The 27,018-nt window shown below is 41.7% G+C and overlaps 1 protein-coding gene across 1 annotated transcript in view; it reads right to left on the bottom strand.

Moving 5' to 3' along the window:
- ARAP2 (ArfGAP with RhoGAP domain, ankyrin repeat and PH domain 2) overlaps positions 1–27,018 on the bottom strand; it is a 494,936-nt gene that overhangs the window by 153,546 nt on the left and 314,372 nt on the right. Inside the window, exon 21 of the mRNA XM_075346952.1 lies at positions 25,872–26,084. Coding sequence (XP_075203067.1) covers positions 25,872–26,084 — 213 coding nt within the window. The remainder of the gene's footprint in view (positions 1–25,871; positions 26,085–27,018) is intronic.

A 27,018-nucleotide genomic window follows, 5' to 3' on the forward strand; every position in this document is an offset into this window, starting at 1 on the left:
ATCCAAGCATATTAATGGAAAGGTGAGTAGAAGGAAAAAGTGTGGTAGGAAAAGGTTCACAAGAACTGGGATAACTGCAACATTGATAGGATTATTAAGAAAAGGCCATTTTAAAATTTGGAGGAGATTCACAAGGAGTGGACTGCTGCTGGAGTCAGTGCTTCAAGAGCCCCCACACACAGACAATTGCATCACAGCTGCAAAGAAGAGGTAGGGAACACTATCTCCCCATTTCTTCCTCGACCTGTCCATGCATACATTGCACTGCAGTTGAATGACATGCGAGTGCAGTGCGATATTTCACGCGCTCCCACAGACTTGTATGGGTGTGCGGGAGCCGAAACTCGCTGCCAAGTGCAACATGTTGCAATCCATTTCGCATGCCACTATGGCATGAGAAATCAATCACAGATGGATACTGCCCATATTTTTGCATTAGAGTGAGAGCAATCTGATGTTTTATCAGATTGCACTCGTCCATGCAAAATGCAAGTGGAAAAATACCCCAAGTCATCTGGAGCTGGCAGGGCATAGAAACTCCCAAAACATCCTTGGAATAAAAGTGCACAGGCAGAAAAATGAGCGTGCTAGGGTCTCTTAATGACATCCTTCCAGAGCAAATGGTGTCGAGGCAGAGGTCTCTCTTTCCTCTGATGGTGGATGGCTGGTGGTATGTGACTATGGAGATGAGAGGTTTCTTAACCCCTTGCTAACATCCACCATACATGTACAGCACAGAAGTAAGTAACTTTCCTCAAACCACAGAACATATATGGCACAATGATAGTGCTGGCTCACAAGCAGAGCTAATATCATCATCCTGGAGTGTCAGCTGTATATCATAGCTGACACTCTGCTGCACGATTAGTATTATTTCTGATTGCACCTATTTAACCCCTTTGATTTCACTATCAAAAGGTAACAGTAATAAGCTATGGCAGGAAGCCAGTAGTTGCCATGGCATTCCGAAGCCAACTAATGGTCTTCAAGTCAACCACTTTCAGTGGCATGTATGGCCCAACAATAAGCAGTTTCTAACAGTGTCAGTATAAAAATGATGGATCTGTTATCCTGTACTACAGAAGTATTGCAGAATATGAGATTAGTGATTAGGCAAAAACAGGTTAAAGTCCTATAAAGGACTAAATAAAACAATGAAACAGAAAAGTACAGTATTACACTAAATTCAACATAAAGGATGGAAAAACATGAGAAAAATCTTTCACCATTAAAATCACTTTTGTGTAATAAAATAATAGCTAAAATTAGACAATGTACACGTTTGTTACTGCAATGTCCAGGATGACCGAAGTAAAAAAACTGCAAAGAACACTGTAGGTGCCCAAATATCTAAAATTACAATTGTGCAGCTATAATTGATCAACTGGAAATGCCCTCAACATTTATAACATATAGAATTCCACAGAATTTGCATTGGTCTGGGAAAAGTTTAGATAAAACTCCTAATTTTAACATGGTCAATGTTACTATTTTTATTTGGCAGAAATTGCAACCAAAAAGGAACTTGCTTTCTCGAAAATATCCCTGTATCAATAATCTGAAGCATATTCTTCCCTTACCTTTTGAGAACTGAATCAGCAAAATGATATACAAATTACAGGACTTTATGACAGTAGAAATTACATTAAATTTAGATGGTATCTCATAAGTATATTATCTACTCTGGAGATGTCTACTCTGGAGAGGTCCATAAATATCTCAAAATGAAGCATAACTTGACCTCCTTACCTTCTCATTATGGCTCCCCAAGGTCTATATATGAAAAAGTGTTTCTTAGTTGCCAATAAATAATGAAGGGGATCTTAATGGCTTATGTAGCAAGTTCACCCAATGCCCATGATGGTTGTCAGATATAAATGGGAAGTACTTCTCAATTCTACCTCTTCTGATGATCAGAAGCTGAAAGTTTACTCCATTAGCTATTTCACTTCTCACTGTACCAACCATCTAGAAGCATCATGCAAACTATTACATAGATGCTGCCTTAAAACCTGATTGTCTCTTTAAGATATAATTACTTCATTCTTCCTTTTGTTGGCGATGACTCAAAGAGACATGGGGCTTTATTAATGTTTGGTGGTTATATTACAAATGAGCACTTCAAGGAACAAATTTACAACACCCTACAATCAATTTATGTACTTCTGCTCCTATTAGGATTAGATTTTCAAAATTCTGATCTATGTGTAATGTCTCTTATTCTAACAACTACAAGATCCAGCATTCGCTAAAAGCTAGAAAAGCACGTTACTACCCTTTATAATGGGAATATTCTGAATACTATGAAACATTTTCTAGCAAGCCAAATGAATACCCAAAAATCTATAAAAAAAAATATATATATTGACAAAATTGTTGCAGGTTGCCAACTTGTTGGTATAGTATGGAATATTACCCTAAGGCCCCTTTCACACGTCAGTGATTCTGGTACGTTTCTGCTTTTTTTTAAACGTACCAGAATCACTGACATACGCAGACCCATTATAATGAATGGGTCTGCTCACACGTCAGTGATTTGTCACTGCACGTGTCTCCATGCAGTGTACCCGCGTGTGCGTGATTGCTGCACGGAGACATGTCCATTTTTTTCTGGCATCACTGATGTTCCACAGACCACGCAGTGGTGTGGTCCGTGAAACACGTGCCAGAAAAAAACGTGCTTTTAAAATAATAAACATTTTAACTCACCCGGCGTCCAGCGATGTCCTCTGCAGCCCGTTCTCCCTGCTCCTTCTGTGCCGGCGGATTACTGTCGCGCATATTCATTATACGCGACACAGCCGACCCGGAAGCAGCTCCTGCAGGGGTCACCGTCGGCCGGATGCTGCGTCGCGGGAGGATTCAGCACCACGGACAGTGGGAGCGGGCGCAGGTGAGTGAATCTCTAAGTGCAATCACGGGCCACGGAGAACGGAGCCCGGATTGCACTTAGACAACCCACGTGTGCCGTGATTTTCGGCACACGCAGGTACATGTGCGTGTTTTACACGCCAGTGAAAAACGTCTGTTTTTCACTGACGTGTGAAACGGGCCTTAGGGGTACTTTGCACACTGCGACATCGCTAGCCAATTGTAGTGATGCCGAGCGCGATAGTACCCGCCCCCGTCGCACATGCGATATCTTGTGATAGCTGCCATAGCAAACATTATTGCTATGGCAGCTTCACACGCATTTACCTGCCCTGCGAGGTCGCTCTGGCCGGCGACCCGCCTCCTTCCTAAGGGGGCGGGTCGTACGACATCACAGCGATGTCACACTGCAGGCGGCCAATAGAAGTGGAGGGGTGGAGATGAGCGGGACGTAAACAACCCGCCCACCTCCTTCCTTCCTCATTGCAGGCGGGACGTAGGTAAGATGTTCCTCGTTCCTGTGGCTTCATACACAGCGATGTGTGCTGCCGCAGGAACGAGGAACAAAATCGTACCTGTCGCTGCAGCGAAATTATGGAAATGACCAACACTACACAGATCACCGATTTTCGACACTTTTGCGATCGTTTATCGGTGCTTCTAGGCTTTACAAGTTGCAACATCGTTACCGGCGCCGGATGTGCGGCACTTTCAATTTCACCCCGACGAGGGCCCTGAGCGAGAACAGTGTATGGGCCAATTAAAGTCAAATAGAGCATCATAATACACAATTCCACTAGCTTTAAAAATGACTAGTGATGAGCGAGTATGCTTGTTACTACTCGGTACTCGCACGAGTATCACTGTACTCGGGCTACTCGGCGGGGACCGAGTAATCTCGCAATACTCGTGCTGTACTCGTGGTCTTCATGTTGGCGCTCTTTTTAGAGCCAGCCCTTATGCAGGGATTGGCTGGCAGACCACTGCAATGCCACAGCCCTGTTGTGGAATTGCAGTGATTGGCCGGCCCTCACAGCATGACCGTGCCTTTAGCCCGACACTTCCCCGCTCGGCTACGGCCCCTCCCGCACTCCACTCCGCGTGTATATATATATGCACGCTTACACACACACGCACGTTTTTTTTGTTAATTTACAGTTTTATGGTTTCTACATGCTGCCGGTGGTCATTTCACAAAAATACTCGGGTCTCCCATAGGATAACATTGGGCTCGTTGCTCGGGCCGAGTACACGAGTATCTTGGGAGGCTCGGCCCGAGCTTCGAGCACCCGAGCTTTTTAGTACTCGCTCATCACTAAAAATGACCCTTTTACCTCTTTGGCCCCTGCGCAGCTGCACAGGTTCCAACAATAGATCATACCATTTAATACCACTTCTCTCTTTTGACTTCTGCAATTCTCAGCACACTAATCATTGTAAGTTTTAAAGTTATTTTTGCTTTTATGCATTTAATATTCTTTTTTCCCCTATCAGCTAATATTCTGAACGTTAGTCCTTTGCATTTGGTATAATTTCTACAATCTTCATCATTGCCTGAAAATTGTATAGGGTAAGTAACTCATTAATAGAGTTGAGCGCGGTTCGTGGTTCGTGGTTCTCCAGTTCTAGGCTCGAGTGATTTTGGGGCATGTTCTAGATCGAACTAGAACTCGAGCTTTTTGCAAAAGCTCGATAGTTCTAGAAACGTTCGAGAACGGTTCTAGCAGCCAAAAAACAGCTAAATCTTAGCTTGGTTTCTGCTGTAATAGTGTAAGTCACTCTGTGAATCAAACTATTATCACATTTCAGTGTATAGTGTGCGTGAACAGCGCCTTCAGATCACTGCTGTTTCTATAATGGCGATCGCCATTTTTTTTTTTTTTTTTTCTTGTCTTCCTTCCCTAAGCGCGCGCGTCTTGTGGGGCTGGCCAGCATGTCAGCCAATCACAGACACACACACACCTAAGTGGACTTTGAGGCAGAGAAGCAACGGCATGTGTGATAGGATCTGCATGTCACATGTCCCTGCATTATAAAACCGGACATTTTCTTCACGATCGCCATTATCTGCCTTCTGCGTCTTTGGTGTCAGACATCACTGTCGCAGTTCCGTCCTTTGTCCTATCGCCGATACAGCTGTATGCGCTGCATACACAGCGTTAGACAGCTTAGGGAGAGCACATTCTAGCAGTCCTTTTAAGGGCTCGTACCGGCAGGGTCAGAGAGCCATAGGTGACAGGTCCTGCAAACAGCAACAGCGTCTGTGTAGCCCAGGTCAGGGATTTCCTCCCTGCATTTCACCATTAGGAGGGAATAGAAAGGCAGGCTTCCATTCCTCTACCCAGAGCACCACAATCCTGCCACTGTACCCTCTTGTCCTCTGCACACTCCAACTCATTCTAACTAAGCCATTATACTAGCAAACACTCAGTGTACCTAGTGGCATCCTATACGTGGCTATTGGACTTTGCTATAGTCCCACTAGTGCCAAGACATTTGCAGAGCGCATCTGCCTGCGTTGCACACTACAACAAATTATAACGAAGCCATTATACTAGCAAACACTCAGTGTACCTAGTGGCATCCTATACGTGGCTATTGGACTTTGCTATAGTCCCACTAGTGCCAAGACATTTGCAGAGCGCATCTGCCTGCGTTGCACACTCCAACTAATTATAACGAAGCCATTATACTAGCACACACTCAGTGTACCTAGTGGCATCCTATACGTGGCTATTGGACTTTGCTATAGTCCCTCTAGTGCCAAGACATTTGCAGAGCGCATCTGCCTGCGTTGCACACTCCAACTAATTATAACGATGCCATTATACTAGCACACACTCAGTGTCCCTAGTGGCATCCTATACGTGGCTATTGGACTTTGCTATAGTCCCACTAGTGCCAAGACATTTGCAGAGCACATCTGCCTGCGTTGCACACTCCAACTAATTATAACGAAGCCATTATACTAGCAAACACTCAGTGTACCTAGTGGCATCCTATACGTGGCTATTGGACTTTGCTATAGTCCCACTAGTGCCAAGACATTTGCAGCACGTCTGCCTGCGTTGCACACTCCAACGAATTATAACTAAGTTACATTGTCAGGGATATTTATTCTTTATTATTCTGCTGTTAATAAAGCTAGACCACCACTGCAATCTTCACCACCTCTCAATTTTTACTACCACATTTTCAGTCCACAATCTTGTCGCAATCAACATGAGTGGCAAAATGACAGATGCTGGTGGAAAGGGGAAGAGGCGTGGTGGAAAAGGCAAAAAATGTTTTGTCAGTGGGGAAGGTGGCAAAGCTCCATTATCATCTGCTGAAGATAGACCATCTACTAGCAAAAGTAAGATGTCTACTACTTATTGTGGACAATCCGATGTGCTCCCTTTTTTACGGACACGAACAAGAGGAACAAAGGTAGATGATGGGCAAAAAAGGAAAATGCTTGAATGGATCTCAAGTGGTCCAACAAGTGCCCTCTCAGCCACTTCAAGTACCGCATCCAAAAAACACCATTCCTCTGAGTTGTCATCCCAATCACACTTGATTTCTCCCAGCTCTGAAGTCTCCATCAGCCCTGCACAGTATGGTGGAACTGAGATGGCTGAGTCTGCAGAGCTGTTCAGTCACACTATAGCCTGGGAATCAGAGGTCTGCTCCCAAGCTACAGTGAGTACAGAACAGGAAATGGTCTGCAGTGATGCCCAGAACCTTTGTGACTCAGATTCAGGCCGTGAGGACCAAGTTTCTGAGCATAATGTTGACCCTTTGTCACAAACTGTAACACCTGTGGTTATAGACAATGAGGAACATACTGATGAAGATGAGACGCAGATACCCGATTGGGATGACAACTTAAATATTCGGTCAGGGCAAGAAGAGGCTCGGTCTGAGGGGGAGGGGAGTGCAAACACAACAATTGATGATGACGTTCTAGATCCCACCTACTGTCAACCCCCAGTCAGGCACTCGAGGAGGTCAACAGAGGCGGTGGAGGAGGATGCAACCGACGACGAAGTTACCTTGCGCCTTCCTGGACAGAGTCGGAGCACTGGTAGCACGTCTACAACTGCATCCTCAGCCACCACTCTGCCTATGAGCATTATTCGGGGTGGATCAACAGGTCGCATGGCCTCTAAGCCTTGCCTAGCCTGGGCCTTTTTTCACATCGAAAAAGATCGCCCAACTCATGTGATATGTAACATTTGTCATGATTCTGTTAGTAGAGGTCAAAACCTCAGCAGTTTGACAACTTCTTCCATGAATCGTCACATGAATAAATATCATAAGTCCCGGTGGGAAGCTCACCGTGCTGCAATGCCGGCTAGCGGAGCGAACCATCCACCGCCCGCCCCTTCCAGTGCATCCGCGCGCTCTTCATCTTCTAGGACTGTGGGGACAGCTGTCACACCTGTTTTTCCACGCAAAACTTCCACCACTGTAACCGCAACAGGCAGTTTGCTTGTAAGGTCGTCAGTTGGTTTGGAAGGGGAAACAAGTGAGTGTGTACAGCTCTCTCAGACATCGATAGCACCAACGTTGGATGAAGGCAACATCATGTCTCCGCCTGCACTTTCCTCACAAACCTGCATTTTTCCAGGGACACCCTACTCAACACCGTCTACACACAGCAGCCAGATCTCTGTCCCTCAGATGTGGTCAAATAAAAGGCCACTTCCTCCGACCCATGACAAAGCTAAGAGGTTGACTCTATCCCTCTGTAAGCTGTTGGCTACCGAAATGCTGCCTTTCCGCCTAGTGGACGCACAGGATTTTAGAGACCTTATGTCTGTCGCTGTGCCCCAGTACCAGATGCCTAGTCGCCACTACTTCTCTAAGAAAGGTGTGCCCGCGCTACACCAGCATGTCGCACACAACATCACCGCTTCCTTGAGAAACTCTGTGGGTGAACGGGTGCATTTCACCACCGATACTTGGACCAGTAAGCATGGACAGGGACGTTACATGTCGCTGACTGGGCACTGGGTAACTATGGTGATAGATGGTGAAGGGTCTGCTGCACAAGTCTTGCCGTCCCCACGACTTGTGTGTCAATCCTCTGTCTGTCCAAGTTCCGCCACAGCTTCTGCATCCTCCACCTCATCTGGGTCCTCCACCTCCGCCCCAAGCCTGCCTGGTCATGCCACCAGCGTTCTCACTGCGCAGAAGGAATCACGCACGCCTCATTACTATGCTGGCAGCCGAGCGCAACGGCATCAGGCGGTCTTTAGCTTGACATGTCTTGGTAATAAGAGTCACACAGCTGAGGAGTTGTGGTCAGCTCTGCGGTCCGAGTTTAATAAATGGTTGTCTCCACTCAACCTGCAGCCTGGTAAGGCCGTGTGCGACAATGCTGCAAACCTGGGTGCGGCCCTTCGCCTGGGCAAGGTGACACACGTACCTTGTATGGCTCACGTGTTGAACCTTGTCGTGCAGCAATTTTTAACACACTATCCCGGCCTAGATGGCCTTCTGAACAGGGCACGAAAACTGTCTGCTCACTTCCGGCGTTCAAGCGCCGCAGCTGAGCGACTTGCATCGCTCCAGAAGTCTTTCGGCCTGCCGGTTCATCGCCTGAAATGCGATGTGGCGACACGCTGGAATTCAACTCTACACATGTTACAGCGACTGTGGCAGCACCGCAGAGCCCTGGTGCAATACGTCATGACGTATAGCCTGGGCCAACGAGATGCAGAGGTGGGGCAGATCACCCTGATGGAGTGGTCTCAGATCAAGGACCTATGCACCCTTCTGCACAGTTTCGACATGGCGACGAATATGTTTAGCTCTGACAATGCCATTATCAGCATGACGATTCCAGTCATTTACATGCTGGAGCACACGCTAAACACTATTCGGAGTCAGGGGGTGGGACAACATGAAGGGGAGGAACTACAGGAGGATTCATATGTGCAAGGGACAACAACATCACCAAGATCCAGACGTTCATCATCACCAACGCAGCAGGCATGGGACCATGGGGAACAGGGATCGACAAGGGCGCATAGTAGCAGGCGAAATGTTGAGCAAGGTGCAGGAGAACATGAAGAAATGGAGGACGAACTGTCCATGGACATGGAAGACTCAGCGGATGAGGGAGACCTTGGTCAAATTTCAGTTGAAAGAGGTTGGGGGGAGATGTCAGAGGAAGAAAGAACGGTTAGCACCTCTATGCCACAAACACAGCGTGGACTTGGTCCGCATGGCTGCGCAAGACACATGAGTGCCTTCTTGTTGCACTACCTCCAACATGACAGTCGTATTGTCAAAATTAGAAGTGATGATGACTACTGGATTGCCACACTATTAGATCCCCGGTACAAGTCCAAATTTTGTGACATAATTCCAGCCATAGAAAGGGACGCACGTATGCAGGAGTATCAGCAGAAGCTGTTACTCGATCTTAGCTCGGCTTTTCCACTAAACAACCGTGCAGGTGCAGGGAGGGAATCTCCCAGTTGTAACTTGACAAACATGGGACGGTCTCGTCATCTTCACCAGTCTACCCGTACCAGTAGGACCGTATCTGGTGCCGGTAACAGCAATTTTATGGAATCTTTTCATAATTTTTTTAGACCCTCTTTTGCAAGGCCACCAGAGACAACAAGTCTGACACATAGTCAACGGCTGGAGAGGATGATACAGGAGTATCTCCAAATGAACATCGATGCCATGACTGTGCAACTGGAGCCTTGCTCCTTTTGGGCTTCAAACATAGAAAAATGGCCAGAGCTCTCCAGTTACGCCTTGGAGATTTTGTCGTGTCCAGCTGCCAGCGTTGTCTCTGAACGTGTATTCAGTGCTGCTGGGTGTGTGCTGACAGATAAGCGCACGCGTCTGTCCAGTGACAATGTGGACAGACTGACGTTCATCAAAATGAACAAGTCATGGATCCAGAAGGAATTTACTACCCCTGTGTCATCCTGGGGAGAGTAAATGCTTGTGGATTTGGAATGTGCTTGATGCAAATCAAAACATCCTGTTTGCAACTAGGGCCCAAGTGCTGCCACTGATGGGGTGGGTGTCTGTGTGGCCCAATTTTTGGAAAAAAGGGAGACTCCGCTTGGAGTAACCCTTGCTTGCTGTGTTTTTAAAAGAAGCCAAGATGAACAGAGCTGGGATCAGGAAAGACTTTGCTACCTACCCCGGTGTCATCCTGGGGACGGATAAGAATGGCGTATTTTTGAATGTGCTTGATGCAAATCTAGCTGTGAAGTGTACAACTGGGGCACAACTGCTGCCACTGAAGGGGTGGGTGTGTGTGGGCCCAATTTTTGGAAAAAAGGGAGACTCCGCTTGGAGTAACCCTTGCTTGCTGTGTTTTTAAAAGAAGCCAAGATGAACAGAGCTGGGATCAGGAAAGACTTTGCTACCTACCCCGGTGTCATCCTGGGGACGGATAAGAATGGCGTATTTTTGAATGTGCTTGATGCAAATCAAAACATCCTGTTTGCAACTAGGGCCCAAGTGCTGCCACTGATGGGGTGGGTGTCTGTGTGGCCCAATTTTTGGAAAAAAGGGAGACTCCGCTTGGAGTAACCCTTGCTTGCTGTGTTTTTAAAAGAAGCCAAGATGAACAGAGCTGGGATCAGGAAAGACTTTGCTACCTACCCCGGTGTCATCCTGGGGACGGATAAGAATGGCGTATTTTTGAATGTGCTTGATGCAAATCAAAACATCCTGTTTGCAACTAGGGCCCAAGTGCTGCCACTGATGGGGTGGGTGTCTGTGTGGCCCAATTTTTGGAAAAAAAGGGAGACTCCGCTTGGAGTAACCCTTGCTTACATTGTTTTTAAAAGAAGCCAAGATGAACAAGTCATGGATCAGCAAAGACTTTATCTACGTACCCCGGTGTCATCCTGGGGACGGATAAGAATGGCATATTTTTGAATGTGATTGATGCAAATCAAAACATCCTGTTTGCAACTAGGGCCCAAGTGCTGCCACTGATGGGGTGGGTGTCTGTGTGGCCCAATTTTTGGAAAAAAGGGAGACTCCGCTTGGAGTAACCCTTGCTTGCTGTGTTTTTAAAAGAAGCCAAGATGAACAGAGCTGGGATCAGGAAAGACTTTGCTACCTACCCCGGTGTCATCCTGGGGACGGATAAGAATGGCGTATTTTTGAATGTGCTTGATGCAAATCAAAACATCCTGTTTGCAACTAGGGCCCAAGTGCTGCCACTGATGGGGTGGGTGTCTGTGTGGCCCAATTTTTGGAAAAAAAGGGAGACTCCGCTTGGAGTAACCCTTGCTTACATTGTTTTTAAAAGAAGCCAAGATGAACAAGTCATGGATCAGCAAAGACTTTATCTACGTACCCCGGTGTCATCCTGGGGACGGATAAGAATGGCGTATTTTTGAATGTGCTTGATGCAAATCAAAACATCCTGTTTGCAACTAGGGCCCAAGTGCTGCCACTGATGGGGTGGGTGTCTGTGTGGCCCAATTTTTGGAAAAAAGGGAGACTCCGCTTGGAGTAACCATTGCTTGCTGTGTTTTTAAAAGAAGCCAAGATGAACAGAGCTGGGATCAGGAAAGACTTTGCTACCTACCCCGGTGTCATCCTGGGGACGGATAAGAATGGCGTATTTTTGAATGTGCTTGATGCAAATCAAAACATCCTGTTTGCAACTAGGGCCCAAGTGCTGCCACTGAAGGGGTGGGTGTGTGTGGGCCCAATTTTTGGAAAAAAGGGAGACTCTGCTTGGAGTAACCCTTGCTTGCTGTGTTTTTAAAAGAAGCCAAGATGAACAGAGCTGGGATCAGGAAAGACTTTGCTACGTACCCCGGTGTCATCCTGGGGACGGATAAGAATGGCGTATTTTTGAATGTGCTTGATGCAAATCAAAACATCCTGTTTGCAACTAGGGCCCAAGTGCTGCCACTGATGGGGTGGGTGTCTGTGTGGCCCAATTTTTGGAAAAAAGGGAGACTCCGCTTGGAGTAACCCTTGCTTGCTGTGTTTTTAAAAGAAGCCAAGATGAACAGAGCTGGGATCAGGAAAGACTTTGCTACCTACCCCGGTGTCATCCTGGGGACGGATAAGAATGGCGTATTTTTGAATGTGCTTGATGCAAATGTAGCTGTGAAGTGTACAACTGGGGCACAAGTGCTGCCACTGAAGGGGTGGGTGTGTGTGTGGCCCAATTTTTGGAAAAAAGGGAGACTCCGCTTGGAGTCACCTTGCGGTGTTTTACATGATTTTAGAAGGGCGTGCCATGCCTATATCTGTGTGTCCTCCTCTTTTTCCTTGTCCAGCTGTTTTGTTTTCGCATGAGTATATGTCCTTGTCACTTTCCAATGTGTTTGAGTTGTTTGTCACCTTTAGGACACCTTTGAGGGTGTTTTCTAGGTGTTTTTCTGTGTTTGTGATTGCCTGCCATTGTTTCCTATGCAGTTCGAGTTCGGTTCGTCGAACGTTCAACGAACCGAACTCGAACGGGAGGTCCGTTCGGCGAACCAACCTCGAGCCGAACCGCGACCGGTTCGCTCATCTCTACTCATTAATATGTAATTATAGGTGTATTAAAATTCACTTATTATAAGAAAATGTATTTTTGGTGTTAATTACAGACTATGATTTTATAATAACACTAATGTTATCCTTTTAAAAATAATGTATTTAAAAAAATAATTTTCCATAAAGCTTGTGCACCAGAATATGATACTTTGTGGCTTTCTCCTTTGACTCATACAAAAACAATCTAAGAAGAGAACCACCTTCCATAATATCAATGTAAATTATTTATCCTACATTGAAAAAAAAAACCCTTAAAGAGTATCAGCCAGCACGATTTGGTAATGTAAAAACTTGGTTGTAAATATGCTGTAATACTGATTAAATTGATACATTTGGTTAAGAAATTTGTTTTGTTATTCTTCTTTAGTCACAATTTGCAGTTTTCCGCTAATTAATTTTTGGTGCATAGAGGCTGGGCTGTACACAATCTTCACCTCCTTGTCTGTGATTCCCCAGTCACTCCAGTCTGTGAATTACAGGTCACTGCTGAGATTTCAAATAGAGGATGCAGATCATTCACAGCATGGAGGCAAGTGGAGGAGCCAAGGGATCACAGACAGGGAGGAGCAGACTCAGAGTACACTCCGGTCCCTATACACAAAAAAATCTAATTAGCAGAAAACTTCAAATGTTGATTACAAAAGAACTGCAAAGTAGATTTCTTTACTAAATGTATCAGTTCGATCAGTATTACAGCACCAATACAGCGATATCTTTACATTATATTCCAAAATTGTGCTGACAGATTCTTTTTAAAGAGGACCTGTCACCAAATCAAAAATTGCCAGGTTTTTTTGCTCCCCTTCTTCCAAGAACTATAACTTTTTATTTTTCTATCAATCTTGCCATACGAGGGCTTGTTTTTTATGAAACGAATTGCACTTTTAAAAGAAACCATACGTTTTACCATATAGTGTACTGAAAAACGGCAAAAAAATTCCAAATTTGGAAAAATTGCAAAAAACATGCAATTGCATGACTGTTTTGGGGATATTTCATTCATAGTATTTAATATTTGGTAAAACTGATGTATTGGCATGATGCCACAGGTTGGTACAAGTTTGATGACACCAAACATGTATAGGTTTACTTTTATCTAAGGGGTTAAAAAAATTCAGTCTTTTGTCCACTTTTTGTGCCATTTTCTGTGACCCATAGTGTTCTCATTTTTAGGGATCTGAGGCTCAGTGATAGCTTATTTTTTGCATCTCAAGCTGACGTTTTTAATGATACCATTATTGCACACATGCTACGTTCTAATCACCTGTTATTGCATTTTACACAAAATTTGCGACGTCCAAAAAACGGAATTTTGGCACTTGGAATTTTTTTGCCGCTACGCTGTTTACTGATCAGATTAATTAATTTTATTTTTGTTAGATTGGCATTTCTGAATGTGGCAATACAAAATGTGTGTACATTTTTTTTTTTTTTTTAACCCTATAATTTTTCATGGGGTGAATGGGGAGTGATTTGAACTTTTAGGCTTTTTTATATTTTTTTAAAACTTTCTTTACTTTATTTTACTATTCCCCCTAGGGGACTAGAAGGATCAGCAGTCTAATCGCTTATTCATTTCTCCCAATCAGAGCTGCACAGCTCAGAACAGGAGAAATGCTCCTCTCTTGTAATAGCCAGTGCTCTGCCAGCTGTTACAGGAAGTGAGTCATAATAACACAGGAGTCATCACATGACCCTGTGATACTATGGCAACCATCGGCTCCCCGTGATCATGGCAAGTGTGCATTACCCGCTCTGGTCATTTAAATCATGCTGTCACATTTTGACAGCGCAATTTAAGAAGTTAACAGGCACGGGTGGATCGCGGATCCACCTGCACCTGAAAGGCACACATGTCTGCTGATTTGTACAGCTGACATGTGCAGAGATCACCTCAGACTCAACCCAGCAGCCAGCAGTGATTAACCCTTCATGATTTAGGACATATGGGCAAATCCTCAGTAGTGAAGGGATTAAAAAACTAAATTACACATAATATTTTCAGTTTCAAAGACTTATATTCTCACCTAATTCTTAGAAAATATTGATTATTTTCTATCACTGTACTTCTGACCTACAAAGTTCCTTTATATTTAGAAACTGTAATTAATATAATGAGTCATAAATTGATTTATACTATTCCATGCCATACCAGTGAAGCAGCCATGGATGATATTACAGAACTGCCCCATTAACATAGGAAGAAGCCTGAAATCAGACATACACATTGAAAGGACTACTTGACTTATCTTTATGGGGTATCCAAGGTTGTACCCCACCCATCTACTATAAAAGGACTGATACTAAATTCTGAAAGGCAGGAAAACCCTTTCATAAAAGTACTTGGATGTATTTTAATGGCAGGTGAATTACAATCTAAAAATCATAATCAATTTTCTATATACAATGTAATAATATAATATAAAAATAATTAATAAATGAATGAAATTTCTGTAGCATTTATACTTTAACTCTGTAGTAAAAATATGTTACACTATATCTCACATATAAAATAATACTAACATGTTTTGCTTTAAATCTAATACTATATTTTCCATTTGCACAATATATGACAATTTTAGAATATTTTTCACTGAAATGTGCATGTTAATAAAAAGAAGAAAAATGAACTAATGAGCATGAAGGCTACAAACTCTTGTGAATAAATATTTAAGCACCAATGTATTTAATATAACTTAATATTAACATACGTTCTCAGCAACTTCTTGAAAACACAGAAAAATATGTGGGTGAAATGCTAACTTATGTGAGAAGACCTGATAATTATATCACACATTGGATGTGTCTTACTCAGTAAATAAAAAGAAGTTGGTAAAAAACATTGGTTCAGCCAAGAGATTTAATTTTATGATTGCCTTTATGATGAGCTAGATGAAAAACATACGTTATTTCATGGCAAAAGCAATATATACTATATTATATATATATATATATACATACATATATATATATACATACATATACATACATACATACATACATACACACAATTTATATATAAATATATATATTGCCACCTTTACCACTTTAGGACAGGTGTTTTGTGTAGTGGTATCCAACCTCCAGCCTGTGGCTCTAAAGGCCGCTTTACACGCAACGACATCACTAACGAGATATCGCTGGGGTCACGGAATTCGTGACGCACATCCGGCCTCGTTAGCAACGTCGTTGCGTGTTACATGTACGAGCGACCGCTAACGATCCTACTTACCTCAAATATCGTTGATCGTTGACACGTCGTTCATTTTCCAAAGGTCGTTGAACTTCTGGGACGCAGGTTGTTCATCGTTCCTGAGGCAGCACACATCACTACGTGTGGCACTCCGGGAACGATGAACAACAGCGTTCCTGCATCCTCCGGCAACGAGGTGGGTGTGGCGATATTGCAGCTACTCTCCACCCCTCTGCTTCTATTGGTGGGCTGCTGTGTGAGGTCGCTGTGACAATGCACGAACCTCCCCCTTAGAAAAGGGGTTGTTCATCGGCCACAGCGACGTCATTAGTAAGGTATGTGCGTGTGACACGCAGTACCGATATTGTCCGTCACGGGCAGCGATTTGCCCGTGACGCACGAATGACAGGGGTGGGTGCGATCACTAGCAACATCGCTAGCGCTGTCACTGCGTGTAAAGCGGCCTTAAGTGTTGGTAAATTTAACTCACATCATATCCTCTCTCTCCACATTAGGAAATTTGGATATTTCTTGTTGGATTTGCTGGCAATACAGTGGAGAGTTACCCAATACAGAACACATTTTATGGAGTGGTGAACATAAATCTTCTACTACACCCATCTACTGTTCAAAGACATCTGGCTAGAAAGTCTTCTTGGAAAACGTGTGGGCAAAAAACAATACCTTCTTCATAGAATTAAAGTGAAGTGATTTTTCAATCCCCAAAAAACAATATAAGAATTGGGGTGCAGAAAAATTGCAACAGGTGCTGTCGATTGATTGTAATGCAAGGGTAGTGATTCAATGATCAGACTACAGGCCAGCAAACGCAGTATGCCAGACACACTTTGCACTGACCATCACACTACCGTACACCCTAATGGGCCGGGGTACTAATTGCCCGCCTTCTCGTCCTGGAAGGGGGGGACTTTGGCAGAGCCCTTCCCAGGTGACAATAGCGGGGTGGCTGGTGGCTAGGCATACAGACCCCAGTCAGATCAAAAGCACCAACACCAGCAAGGATAGTAGTAACCACTAAACAGGTATAAGGGGAGTCTAAGAACAAAACCAAAAGACCAGAGCAAAGAGCAAACCAGCAGCAACGCAAACTACTAACCTTCCTACCCAGGCACAACTGAAAATAGTCAGCAGTGATCAGTGGTGGTGGCGGGTTTAAATATCACTCTCCTGAGTTGGCTGACACTGCTGAGGTAACTCCTAGTCTCCACCTTCAACCTAGAGTGCCAAAGAAGGGGTGGAGGAAGATTGACTGGAAGAAACCTCCCACCACCTAGCTGAACTAGAAGACATGGCATTACATATCCCTTGGCAACAGCTGACATTGGAGGACCCAGCGTTCCTGGACCCTGCACCACATGATTGCTGGGAGCAATGGCACCTCACCTTCCAGCAATGCCACAACCTGAACTGAGTCTCTTAGAGTGCAAAGCACGGCCGGACAATGAATTAACTTTGGATCTGGTGAGCTGATAAACTATTGTTTATAGACTATAATTGGTCTTAGCTTTTGGACCAATAACAATTCTGGATTTAAAAAACCTGCCAAGTACAGTATGATTTTCTCATCATTTGGACCATTAAGTAGACTTTAATATGCATTGGATTTCAGTGATACAGAATGTATTTACCTAATAATGTATTCTTAATTGCATTAGTAGAACTTACCTATGGGCAAACCCACTCTTATTACAGTGCTGCTGCACAGGATTACATTTACAGCCCTGGCAAAAATTAAGAGACCACTGCAAAATTTTCAGTTTTTCTGATTTTTCTCTTTATAGGTATATTTTTAAGTAAAATGTAAATTGTTATTTTAATTCTATAAACTACAGACAACATGTCTCTGAATTTCCAGGCAATACATTTTGTATCTATTTTCTGAAAATGAGAAATGGTCAAAATAATAAAAAAAACACTGCTTTCAGACCTCAAATAATGCAAAGAAAAAAAGTTCAGAATCATTTAGAAACAATACTGCTAATGTATTAACTCAGGAAGAGTTCAGAAATCAATATTTTGTGGAATAAATATGATTTTTAATCACAGCTTTCATGCGTCTTGGCATGCTTTCCACCAGTCTTTCACATGGCTTTTGGGTAGCCTTATGCCACTCCTAGTGCAAGAATTTAAGCAGTTCTTTGTTTGATGGCTTGTGATTATCCATCTTCCTCCTGATTACATTCCAGAGGTTTTCAATGGGGTTCAGGATTTGAGATTAGGCTGGCCATGACAGGGTGTTGATATGGAGGTCCTTTATCCAAACAATGATTGACCTAGCTGTGTGGCATGGCACATTGACCTTTTCAGCTTTGCCAAACACCTTGTCATTAAATGATTAGATGGAGACCTGGAGAGGCGTACAAGCCACAGTGTTGCACCCACTCCGAAATTTGATGGCGGATCAGTGATGATCTGGGGATGCTTCAGCAAGGCTGTAATTGATCAGATTAAACATTGCAAAGCACGTATGAATCAAGCTGCATACAAGGTTATCCTGGAAAAACAGTTGTTTCCTTCTGCTCAGGCAATGTTCCCCAACTCTGAGGACTGTTTTTTTCTAGCAGGACAATGCACCATGCCACATAGCTAGGTCAATAAATGTGTGGTTGAAAGACCACCACATAAAAACCCTATCATGGCAAGCCCAATCTTCAGACCTGAACCCCATTGAAAACCTCTGGAATATAATGAAGAGGAAGATGGATAGTCACAAGCCATCAAACAAAGAGGAACTGCTTAAATTTGTGCACCATTTGGCAGGGTGCACTGGTCCCTAAGAGTGTAAAAGGGAAAAGTGGCACGGCAGTATTTTTTGGCAGCTAATAGTTTTTAACAGAGGTAAGATGATCCTTGATTCATTTTTAAAGGGATTTATTAAAAGTTATATTTTAGGTATTTTTTGATGTATTTGATCTCACAAAAATTCTAATACCGTACCAGTGGCTGGTTTGAACTCAAAAATATACCTATAAAGATAAAAATCAGAAAAACTGAAAATTTTGCAATGGTCTCTTAATTTTTACTACAGCAGAGATGCTCAAGAACGCATGCGCGCACCTTCTAGCTTATTGTCAAATGTTTCCCAAAAATGTTATTTGCAGCAAATTGATTAGCCAACAATCACTATACTGAAAAACCTCGAATTGCCCTCAAAACACGTGTGTCTCTTCAAGGTCGTCTATGACTTTCCACAGCCCCTTCAGACTCTTTAACTCAAACAGCCTTAGTAATGTACAAATGACCTAACCATAGAAAGCCAAATCTCATTTACCAACACAACACAATTACAAACTTTTAAAATATTTTTCCCCAATTTAAAAATGTTCCGAATTTTTTTTGTCATTAGACAGATCTTTCTTTGTTGAACTCTGATGCAAACTCAGTGTTGCTGTCAGAGGTAACATCACCCTTTTGTGACTGAAATGATTAATATGTCATATATTCCATTATGCCCTCAATTTCTTCTCCATAATCCCTCTCTTTCTGGAGGCAAAGGCGGTTGATGTGCCTGTCTTTGGTAGCACTACTGCATGAACAACTGGTGTCTGTGGTGGCGATAGTGCTTATGCTATATCTAGTATATTCCATATAACTACCTGATCCACTACCATTTATTCTTTACCCATACATATTTTAAACTGCGAATACAATTAACTTTTAATTAATTATTTTACCTTTTGATTTTAAACTGTTCTCAGAAAGGATTTAAACAACCCTTCAGAGGTAGGTACATACAGTAATGGCAAAAAGTGTTGGCATCTTTAAAATTGCTCTAGAAAATTATCACAATTTCACATAATTTTTCATACACATACTTATTTCCTTTGTGGGTATTTGTGTGCATTTTAACAACACTAAAAAACAGAAGGGGGAAAAAAGGCAAATTGGAAAGAATTTTAAACAAAACCCCCAAAAATAGGCCCAATAAAATTGGGTGTTGCCCCTCATCAGTGTGGAGTACGATTCTGGCTAGGTGGAAGCAATGCCTAGTAGACCAACAAGACAAAACAAATCACTGAGCTCGGGGAGATCAGCCAGAGAAAACACTGCCAGCAGCCAACAAAGGCGCTCAAAACAGTGAAATCCTACGTGCATTGCCCCCAGCTTTCTGTGGATAGATACCTGGCCTTGGTATTTCCCTTGTCATATCTTTAAACTTGTCAAAGAGTTGGATATTAACTAAAAGGGCCACTTAATATGGTGGTTATGGTGGTCTCCTAAAAGGAGCCACTCCTTGGCTAGGTGCTTCCCGGAGGAATATCTGGATATTTTCTGTGTTGAGACTCCTAACATAGGTTCAACGGACCTTTTTTGATTTACAATCAAATATGGTGGATGTTCTGATTATGTTTTGGGATTGTTTTGCTGTCTCTGGCACTCTGTGCCTTGACTTTGTGTGTAAATCATAATTTAATCTGAAGATTACCAAAGAATTTTGGGTCGCAGCGTAGTGCCCAGTATCAGAAAGCTAGGTTTATGTCGTAAGTCATGGGGGTTTCAGCAGTACATTGACCAAAAACATACTTCAGCAAACACCAAGAAATGGATGGAAACAAAGCTCTATTGCTAGCAGTGAGTCCAGATCTTAATCTGATTGAACACCTGTGGAGAGATCTCAAAACTTCTCTTGGGAGAGGGCACCTTTTAAATATAATGGTCCTGGAGCAGTTTTCAAAAGAGTAATCAAAAATTCCAGGTGTGAGTTGAAAGAAGCTTGTTGATTGTTATTGGAAACGATTGCTTGCAGTAATTTATTCCAAACAGTGTGCAACCAAATACTAATTTGAGGGTGCCAACAATTTGTTCTGCCCATTTTTGGGGTTTTCTGTGAAATTATGTCCAATTTGCCATTTTTCACAGTATTTTTTGTGTTGTCTCAACACACACCAAGTAACTTTACGTGTATATAACAAAACATAGTAATTGCAATAATTTTCGGGGAGAAATACTTAATTTTCTGGAACAATTTCAAGGGGGTGAACACTTTTGGTCATGACTTCATATAGAATGGATAAAGTGGTACCAGGCTGCAGTATTATTGGAGGGTGTATTAAATTGGACTAGTAAAATGGTTTAACAAAAATAGACATGCACAGCTAAATGTCTTAATTTTTGAAACATTTGTTTTTCTATTTTTAACAAAATTCAATCCCTTTCCAAACATGATGTGATAAGAATTTCTGGATTGATATCCACCAAAAAACAGCATCCACAACAGGACGCTCTATTATTGAGGTGTCTACAGATGTAAGATTTACCTATTAAAAATATGTAAAAAAAATGGTTTGTGACACACACACTGATGTAGACATTGGCAGGTAAATGTTTGCATTTTGAGGAGTTTCCTTGTGCATTTATAAAAACAATTATTTCCTTCTTCTCTAAAAGGATTGCACAATAATGCAAAACTCAAGCAAAAAAAAACCAAACACACTATCTCTGACAAAAACTGATTTCATATTTATTTTCTGTAAAAATATTTTGCTGCTTTGCGGTTGCTTTCTAGTGCATTTAGAGTGAAGAAAAATGTGTAACTGTAATTTTAAGGACAGTTTGATTCTGGCAATATGGCTGTCACCTTTCCTATCACCATCTCCCTCTATTGATTGAATCGTCGTATTATATACAGACTACAATACTTAACTTTTTAACTGCTGAAATTGTGCAACACATTTCTGTGTGTTGTATTTGACCAATGCTTTAGTGCTTTATCTTCTTATCTCTTTTGTTGAGTTGTGAGCACTGATGTCCTAAGTTTCCCTAAAAAGGCTGCTGCATTCACTCTCTAGGCTTTTATACAGACTATATTATTCCCTCCTGATTGGATGAGCTACACTATGTGATGTTATAGCTGCAAGGCATGATGGGGGAAGTCAGAGGGATTGCACCTTAAGTCATGTGAGCTTTCTGAGACTGATGCCATTTTCTGCAATGTGCAATGAGTGAAAAGTCATTGAGCATTTTTTGGGCGATTTGAATGAATACAATCTCAAATTGATTTAATTGGCCGGTACATGCAAAGTTCATAAAATTTCACTTTGATTTTTGTTGAACCGCTTTGTTCATCTCCAGCAAACACATATAGAAGAAAGACTAGTATATAACATCTTCATGCAATATGGCTAAGCATATATAATTATTCATTATGCCATAAAAACTAGCACAAACTATTACAAATTTCACACTATATGATTTGCCTTTTTATACAACACTAACACCATGAACTAGGCTAATTTACACACCATGACGAAAGTGTTGATTGTTAAAACTGACATTAATGCACACTCTATATTTGGATTTGCATAAATGTATAGGTGACAACCTGCAACTTAAAGGAATTACTGAATTACAATATATTGAACATAAATGAGCTTATCAAAGAAGTCACTTACCACATATAATGTCCAGAAAAATATAGCTTTTGGCAAACACAGTCCCAGTGATGTCACACCCTAGTAGTGATGTGGCACAATCAAACATGTGCATCAAACATTGTGAACCAGCCTTTGGATGGATGGCTGAACCTGACCAGTTTATCAAATGACAAACAAGAACAATTCCATCAATGGGATCATTTGTTCCATCAGATTCCATCTGGCGGATATATATGCAGACGGAATAAGAATTTTAATAAACTAATCTGCAAGGGTACATATTGGGTGAAATAAGGATCTGTTGTGTTTGATTTCAACATGTCCAATCCATTGATCTCATAAGAGAAGCTGCTGTCACAGGTGTCTTGGAACAGTTTATACCCTTTTTCTATTGTGAACAGGTAAACACTGGTCAAGCCAGTATACTTGTTTATAAGAGATTAAAGGAGAATGGCTGTTGGCCACACAAGTGTATAACTTATAAGGCTACAGTTTTACTTACAGGTCCCCAATGCTTCATAGCTTTCATTCTACAGCCCACATATATTCTACACCTCTTCTTTTGGTTCCATAGAATGTCATCTTAGCAAGATCACACAACTCATAGCTCTCCTATCTTTTGGGTCTCATCTTTGCTGGATCTGTTTTCAATCTTTGGATTGTGTTTTCCTATATCACCGTAGTCTTTACATGGGGGGGTTATCTATATCTTTGGGGATTGCTCTGAGGCAGATTAGCTTTTCTCATAATTCTATCTGAAAGAATATATAGTTCTCCGGCTGTGCCGAGACGACCAGGTCATCGTAGGCTCGTCCCACAGCTACTTCTAGTTGTGTGTCAGGATTAGGTCTGCAGTCTGTTAAGGTTCCAGCCACTCTGGTTACTTTTTGGGTTTCCACATTTTTTTATCCTCCTCGGTCCCTGAATCATAACAGCCTTATGTTTTTCAGGTCAGGTTTATAATAACATGTCTTGGTATATTTCACATTTTTGCATTGTTTTTAAATAAAAAGGTTTTGATTATAAGCTTTTAGGACAAATGATACCTTACAGTTATGGTGGCATAATAAAAAGACATAGTGATGGGGGAGCAATAAAATGCAACTCGATTTGAGCTGGTTAGACACTTGGAAAAGCTTGACACCAGTTATGAGCATTATGTAAAGTCGGCCTATTTGGGTCTCCGCACACATACAGCAGCCAAAAATAGAGCATTTCCGGATTGAGGGAGGGCGAGGTTTTTTTTTTCTTTGTCATACTACGGCCAAAAACAATGTTTTAAACTCAGGGAGAGCACTGAATGAAAGGAAGAGGAAGAAGTAGCAGCACATTCATAAGGGAACTTAAAAAACTAGAGGTTTATTTCTTCAAATCATTAAAAACATTGTCCAGACATTGTAAGAAACTGACGTGTTTCAGGCATATAGTGTGCCCATATGATAAAGGGCACACTAAATGGCTGAAACATGTCAGATTCTTACAATGTCTGGACAATGTTCTTAATGATTTGAAGAAATGAACCTCTAGTTTTTTAAGTTCCCGGATCAATGTCCTGCTGCTTCTTTTCCTTCCTTTCATTGTGCAGTTGTGCTGAATGGCACCAGCAGGACTAGCACTCTCCAGATGAATTAATCAGCGGCTTTACCTTGGGACAGATGAGCAAGGTGAGTTCCTATTTCCCTCTTCTTTCTTACTGCAGGAGAGCCATTGAGAGACTGCGAATGGCTCTCACTGGGGTGCCTGCTCACATCCTGCAGTGAAGCAAGCCTGTGCTTTGTGGTCGTTGTTTCATGGGCAAAATATTCAATCACCCACGATACTCACCCGAACTTTACAAGTACTGGAGCTCACTAATGCTCGATTGAGTAACTAGTATTGTGGAGTAAGTTCATCCATCACTAATTGCTAACCTGATAAGTTAACAAGTTTTTATGCACTTACAATTGCTTGAACTACACCAACTACAAAACATTAATTATCCCCAAAATAGAATTTTTCATGTGAATGTAATGCTGTGAATGTACTGACAATCATTTTACATGTGTTAGCATGTTCTAAAAGCAAATAATTAACATTTACCACACTTGTTACAATGATGGTTCATGGGCACTGAGCTCCCGATGAATTTTCATTAGACGGTATATTGATAGAGCAAAATCATCAGGAGCTCACAATGCAGGTGCTGTCCCTTGTGATAAACATACCAGGGCAATGGTGCTGCCTGCAGAGTAGACATGACACTACCTGTCAATCAACTACTGGATGTTATCAGTGGGTGGCAAAGTACAACCGAGCTAAGAAGTGAAGTGCTCCCTGCCCCTATTCCATTAAAGCATGAACCGGCAATAATAGAATTCTAAAAAATGCCTTCATGAAATTCTACTAACAAACTTTGAATACAATAATCACTAATGGGGCTTTACACTAATACCTTAAGGTCTCTTTCACACGTCAGTGAAAAACACACACATTTCTCACTGATGTGATCAATGTGCGTATGTTCCTCCGCGTGCCATGATTTTGGCACATGTGTGATCTCAGTGTGCTATCCGTGACAATACACAAAGATCAGGCACTTATATTCTTCTGTCCACGCTGCTGTCCATGGTGCTGAAGTCTCCCGCAATGCTGTGTCCTGCCATCAATGTCTCCCCCCTGCAGCTAATGCTGGGTCATAATTAGCCAGCCTGGAAGCAGGAGACAGCAGCGGCTGAACACAGTGTCGCTGGAGATGGGTGAGTTTAAAAAGATTTTATTTTCAATGTATGTGATTTTTCTAGTACTTGTTTCATGGATCATACCATTATGTGGGCCGTGGGACATCAGTGATGCCAGAAGAAAATGGACTTATGTGCGGAGCACATGGACATGCGTCTGAATCACACAGAAATATGGTCAGTAAGAAATCACTGATGTGTGCGCAGATCCAGTGATTTTAATGGGACTACACATGTCCGTGCTTCTGGCACGCATAAAAACGGCAACATATGTACCAGAATCACTGACGTGTGAAGGGGGCCTAAGTTAGGGGTCAAATATCCTGCTCACAGATCATCATTAAGTGCTGAGAGTATGTCATTAATTTTATTCTTTTACACCTGAATATTACTAATCTGCTCTTTTTAAACTATTCTAAGACCAAGCTAACATAAGTATAATGGTTGTCAAAACATTCACAGCACATGCAAAATTAAATTTTGTATTTGTCATACTATGTGCATTAAAACTGTTGTCAAATTGTATTGTTATAAAAATGTCTTTTTATTGTGCCCACCATCACTGCTCAGTATAATTTGTCCCAAAAGCTTACAATCAAAATTTATTTAATTTAACAATGCATGAATTTGAAATATGAAATTGCTATATAATCCTATACCAAGACAGATGTTCTTTTAAACCTGACCTGAAAAAAAAAGCCTGAGGCCAGCCTAGCCTGTCTGTAGAAGGTGCTGTTCAAGACATTCTGCAGCATCTAAAATGCCTCTAGGGTTGGATGTTCCAGTTTAATGGCAATGAAATGTAGAGCATACGATGGAGTGATCATATGTTCATCGACCAAGACTCTGCACAGAAGAAATCATCTATAAAAACATAACAAGAGGAAGCAGAAGCGCCTAATGTAACAGTTTGTATCTGATAACATATGTTGCCTGTATTATCAGCTTTCTGTAAAATGGTAGGTTGAAGGTACTGTATGCGCTGACAGCAAGATGCTTCATTCTAATTTTCCAGCATAGGAAGCTTACTCTAATAGCATTATGTCTGCTGTCTCAGGGGAATTTAAGCAAAAATCTTTCACTTAAATAAACATCTTTTACTTAGTAGATGCATTCGTTCAAATGAATAATGAAACAGCTATTTCTGGAACACAGTGTCATTACCTAGGGCAGAGATCCAATATGGATAAAGTTCTTTTGTCAGAAGTGCATCATCTATTTCATATAAGAAAGATTTCAGGACATCAGTAACGTCTTCCAGTTGATGTCTTCCGACTTTTAGTTTAATGCTCCGTGCATCCTTTTTAAAATCTTCTAACAACTCTCTTACTTTAAGTGGATTCCCGTTCTTCAGATACAGAGATTTGCTCCCTAAACCTTAATAGAAAGGGACATAAAAATAAACATGTCTGAGTGAATTATAATAATATATGTTAAAATGATATATGAAGTATGTAAACGCTGCTATGTAAGTTATACTCGGTAAAAATTATCTTAAGTTATGGCTTGCCGGAATAATGAAAAAAAGTATTTTGAGATGTTAAAATATTGCTTTAGCATGAATGTAATTTGAAAACTAAACACAAAATGTACAAGTGTACTAGAGAGCAAATAAAATGTATACGCTGTACTGTAATTAAATGAGCGTTATGTAGCAAACGTCAATCAATAATTCAGTTTGCTTTACAACTACTCATTTTTTTGTTTCTACCCATTTAATTCTTCTTTTTTTTTTCTCTTTGCTCTATATCAAAACAGGATATCTCTTTGACCTTCATGAATCATCCCATCTTGAACTCCTGACCAAGCTGCTCCCAGGAATTTAGCAGTCATGATTCAAGCAGGATAAAATAAAAAAAAAAAAAGACTTCCTGATTTTACATAGAGCTTAGAAAGATTCAGCTAGTCTGTTATTAATCATGTGATTGGGAAGGCAATAAACTGGAAAGAAAAAAGTTGCGCAAATAGGGTTTTATCTGAAGATAGTGGATAACATGGAGAGACAAAAAAGATGTTCACCTGGGGTACTTGTAAAAGCCACAACACTGAGAAGGCAAAGACAACTGCTGCAGCATCCCTGGGGGTAGTAGTTTTCTTTGAAGAAGCAAAGACGGGATATCACTGCATGACCATGGAAAATCCCAGACAAAATAATAAGATGGTGATTTTTATTGTTGATTTATTTCTGAGAACAATTTCTCTTTCTTCAGGACAAAGTCACATGTGACTTTGTCCTAAACAAAGAAAATTGCTCTCAGAATTGCGTAGATAATAAAATCACCCTCTTATCATATTGTCTGGATTTTTCCAC

Source organism: Anomaloglossus baeobatrachus, chromosome 1 (assembly GCF_048569485.1).
Source record: "Anomaloglossus baeobatrachus isolate aAnoBae1 chromosome 1, aAnoBae1.hap1, whole genome shotgun sequence".
NCBI lineage: Eukaryota > Metazoa > Chordata > Amphibia > Anura > Aromobatidae > Anomaloglossus > Anomaloglossus baeobatrachus.